This window comes from Apteryx rowi, unplaced genomic scaffold (genome assembly GCF_003343035.1).
Source record: "Apteryx rowi isolate R43461 unplaced genomic scaffold, aptRow1 scaffold_220, whole genome shotgun sequence".
Classification (NCBI taxonomy): Eukaryota; Metazoa; Chordata; class Aves; order Apterygiformes; family Apterygidae; genus Apteryx; species Apteryx rowi.
The window spans coordinates 1,115,345-1,118,272 of record NW_020448531.1 but is presented as its reverse complement, the minus strand read 5'-3'; the positions used below and the strand labels follow the sequence as shown (position 1 = coordinate 1,118,272).

Here is a 2,928-nt window from a genome sequence, read left to right as displayed (position 1 = left end):
GCCCCCGCTCAGCTCCTTGGTCCTGCTGCAGCGGATGCACGAATGTCCCCTGGGGGCGGAGGACTAGGACCGGGGGTGGGGGGGTGCGTGTGTGTGTGCAGAGCCCGTTTCCAGCCGGACGCCCCCCTCCCTCCCGAGAGCCCCAGCATGGAGCAGGCGGCCCAGCAGCACCCCCCCCCCCCGGGTGCACGGGGCTGTCCCTGCACTGTCGCACCGGGGCCGGTCGGGTCAGCGCAGGCTCCAGCATCCCCAGCCCCGCAGCCCCCCGCCCCGGCACTCACCGAGGGGCCCTCCCCGGAGTCGGAGGAGGCGGCCGGGCTGGCCTCCGTGAAGCTGGTGTCCACGGTGGAGTTGTAGGTGTCCCCGGGCAGCGCCGAGCTGGGGCACACGGCGTGGCTGGGCAGCGCCGGCTGCGGCAGGGCTCCCGCGGGGGGCTGCAAGGCAGGCGCCGCGCGCTGGCGGGGGCTTTGCACGAGGGCCAGGTCCCGGGACCCCCCCCACCCACAGCTCCTGCTGGGCCCCGAGACCTCTGTCCCCACGTCCCATCGCACCCCATGACCCCCTGTCCCCGGCGCTGCCACGGGACCCCCGTCCCTGGGTCCGGCAGCGCATGGGCCCCCCTGTCCCGGCAGCACCGCGGGATCCCAGCCCGGGGGGGGGGTCTGTCCCTCACCTGGAAGATGGCGAGGCCGGGCTTGGCGGGGGGCAGGCGGGGGGTCATGGCCAGGCTGTTCTCGCTGGACTCGCACTCGTGGATGGTGACGATCTTGAGGGCGGGCGGCGGGAGGTGCAGGTGGGTCAGGCGGGCGTTCTTCAGGTGGTGGAAGTCGCCCTCGGTCAGCGTGTACCTGCCGGGCACGGGGGGTTACGGGGGTGCTCCCGGCCCCCCCCTCCCCGTGCCCTGGCGTCTCCCGCCCGGCCCCGCGCGGCCCCTTCACCTCCTCCCCTTCTCCTGGGTCTTCTTGCCCTGGTCAAAGAGCGCCGCCTCGTTGAAGGAGACGCGGCGGGCGGTGGAGGAGCTGGAGGACAGGAACCGCTCGCCCTCCGCATCCCGGTAGCTGGAGGACGACAGGCAGTCGGGGTCCTCCGCCTTGATGGTGATGTCTGCAGGGAGCGAGGGGGGTCAGCGGCGGGGCCGGCCCAGCCCCCCCACCCCGCACGGCGCCTGCTGCATCCCTGAGCTGAGCCCAGGCAAACTCGCAGCGCCCAAGGTGTCGCTACCAGCCCGGGCATCCCTGCTCCAAGCCCGCAGTCCCACTCTTGCAGCCGGGGCTGATGATGGAGGAAACAGGGGGGATCCAGCTGCCCCTGCCCTGGCGCCACCACCGCTACCCCCTCCCTGGAGGGGCTGCACTGGCAGAGGGGCCGGGACCTGCCTCCCCCTGCCCGGGGGCGGCGCGGAGCTGGCGGTGCCGACGGGGAAGGGGAGGGCAGCGGCGCCCCGGCAGCCCCCGGCCGCGGCGCTCACCCTGGGCCGGCTGCGAGTCGTCCAGGTAGGTGGTGTTGGTTTTCTCGGGGTCATCGCTGGCTCTGCGGAGCGGGCAGGAGGGTTAGCAGCCCCCCCCGTGCCGTGGGGCCGCGCGCCCCCGGGGGCCGGCGAGCCCCCGTCCTACCTGGAGTGCCGGCGGTCGGCTTCGCAGCACCGGCGGCAGATGATCAGGATGCCGGAGAGCAGGACCAGGGTGCCCCCGATGAAGATGGAGAGCAGGGCGAGGAGCAGCACGTAGCCATCCTGGGGGGACACCTCGCTGGGCACCGCCTGCGCGGGGCGACGGCGCGGCTGAGCGCGGCGGGGACGCCCGGGCCCGCAGCGCCCCACCGTCCCCCTCCCCTGCCAGACCCTCCCGCAGAGCCCAGGCGTCCGGGGCCCCCGTGCTGCCCCCTCTGCCAAACCCCCCCCGATGCCCACGGCGCCGTGCCTCAGTTTCCCCTGTTTGCCGCCCAGGGGCCGGACACGCTCCGGCACCGGCGGGAGCAGGGAGGGCGGCTGCACGGGGCGGGATGTCCCCGGGCCCCCTGGCCCACCTGCAGCCTGCCTCGCCGGGGCCCTTCGGGGCAGCGCCTCCTCCCGCGCCCCGCACCGCGGCTGCGGCTGCGTGCGCTGCTCCCCCGGGGCGGCTGCTCTCCCCCGCCGCCCCCGGGCCTGCTGCCGGCTCCCCGGGGACTCGCCTTCACCAAGGCAACCGCAGCCCGGGGGAGGCAGCGCCGGCGGCAGCCCCCGCCGCGAGCGGCAGCGGGACCCCGGCCTTGCCGCGGCCTCGGCCCCGGGGCTCTGCCCCTGCATGGGGGACGGGGGACAGGGGACGGGGGACAGGGGATGGTGCCGCCACCCCCGGCTGCAGCAGACGGGCCGATCCGGCAGCCCGGGGTGGCACCCAGGGCGCTTTGGGTCCCCAGCCCAGGCGCCTCTGCGGGGGGATGAGCAGGGCGCAGAGAGGTGCCGCCTGCCCCCGGGCTGGCCGAGCAGGGCCGGATGCCAGCGGGGCTGGGAGGCTGGTGCCGCCCCCATCCCCATCCCCATCCCCATCCCCATCCCCACATCCCGGGCACGGACCCCATCCCCGCCCCCATGGCCGTGGCCTGGGCAGGGACCCCACTGCCGTCCCCACAGCCACCTCCCAGGCACAGACCCCATCCCGTCCCCACGGCCACCTCCCAGGCACAGACCCCATCCCCATCCCCGCAGCACATCCCGGGCACGGACGTCATTCCCATCCCCATCCCCATCCCTGTCACCACGGCCGCATCCAGGCACAGACTCCATCCCCATCCCCATCGCCACAGCCACATCCCGGCCAGGCACCCCATCCCCATCCCCATCCCCATCCCCATCCCCATCCCGCAGCCGTGCCCCAAGCGCGGCCTCCGTCCCCGTCCCCGACGCCCCGGCGCCGTCGCGGGCCTGGACGCGGGGGTCGCGGCCGGGCC

At 75.9% G+C, this 2,928-nt stretch overlaps 1 protein-coding gene across 1 annotated transcript in view; it reads right to left on the bottom strand.

Moving 5' to 3' along the window:
• Nucleotides 1–2,928, bottom strand: part of CBARP (CACN subunit beta associated regulatory protein) — a 10,917-nt gene that overhangs the window by 2,211 nt on the left and 5,778 nt on the right. Inside the window, exons 2-6 of the mRNA XM_026064752.1 lie at nucleotides 1,614–1,759; nucleotides 1,469–1,530; nucleotides 939–1,104; nucleotides 674–848; nucleotides 71–434 (exon numbers count right to left, since the gene is read on the bottom strand). Coding sequence (XP_025920537.1) covers nucleotides 71–434; nucleotides 674–848; nucleotides 939–1,104; nucleotides 1,469–1,530; nucleotides 1,614–1,759 — 913 coding nt within the window. The remainder of the gene's footprint in view (nucleotides 1–70; nucleotides 435–673; nucleotides 849–938; nucleotides 1,105–1,468; nucleotides 1,531–1,613; nucleotides 1,760–2,928) is intronic.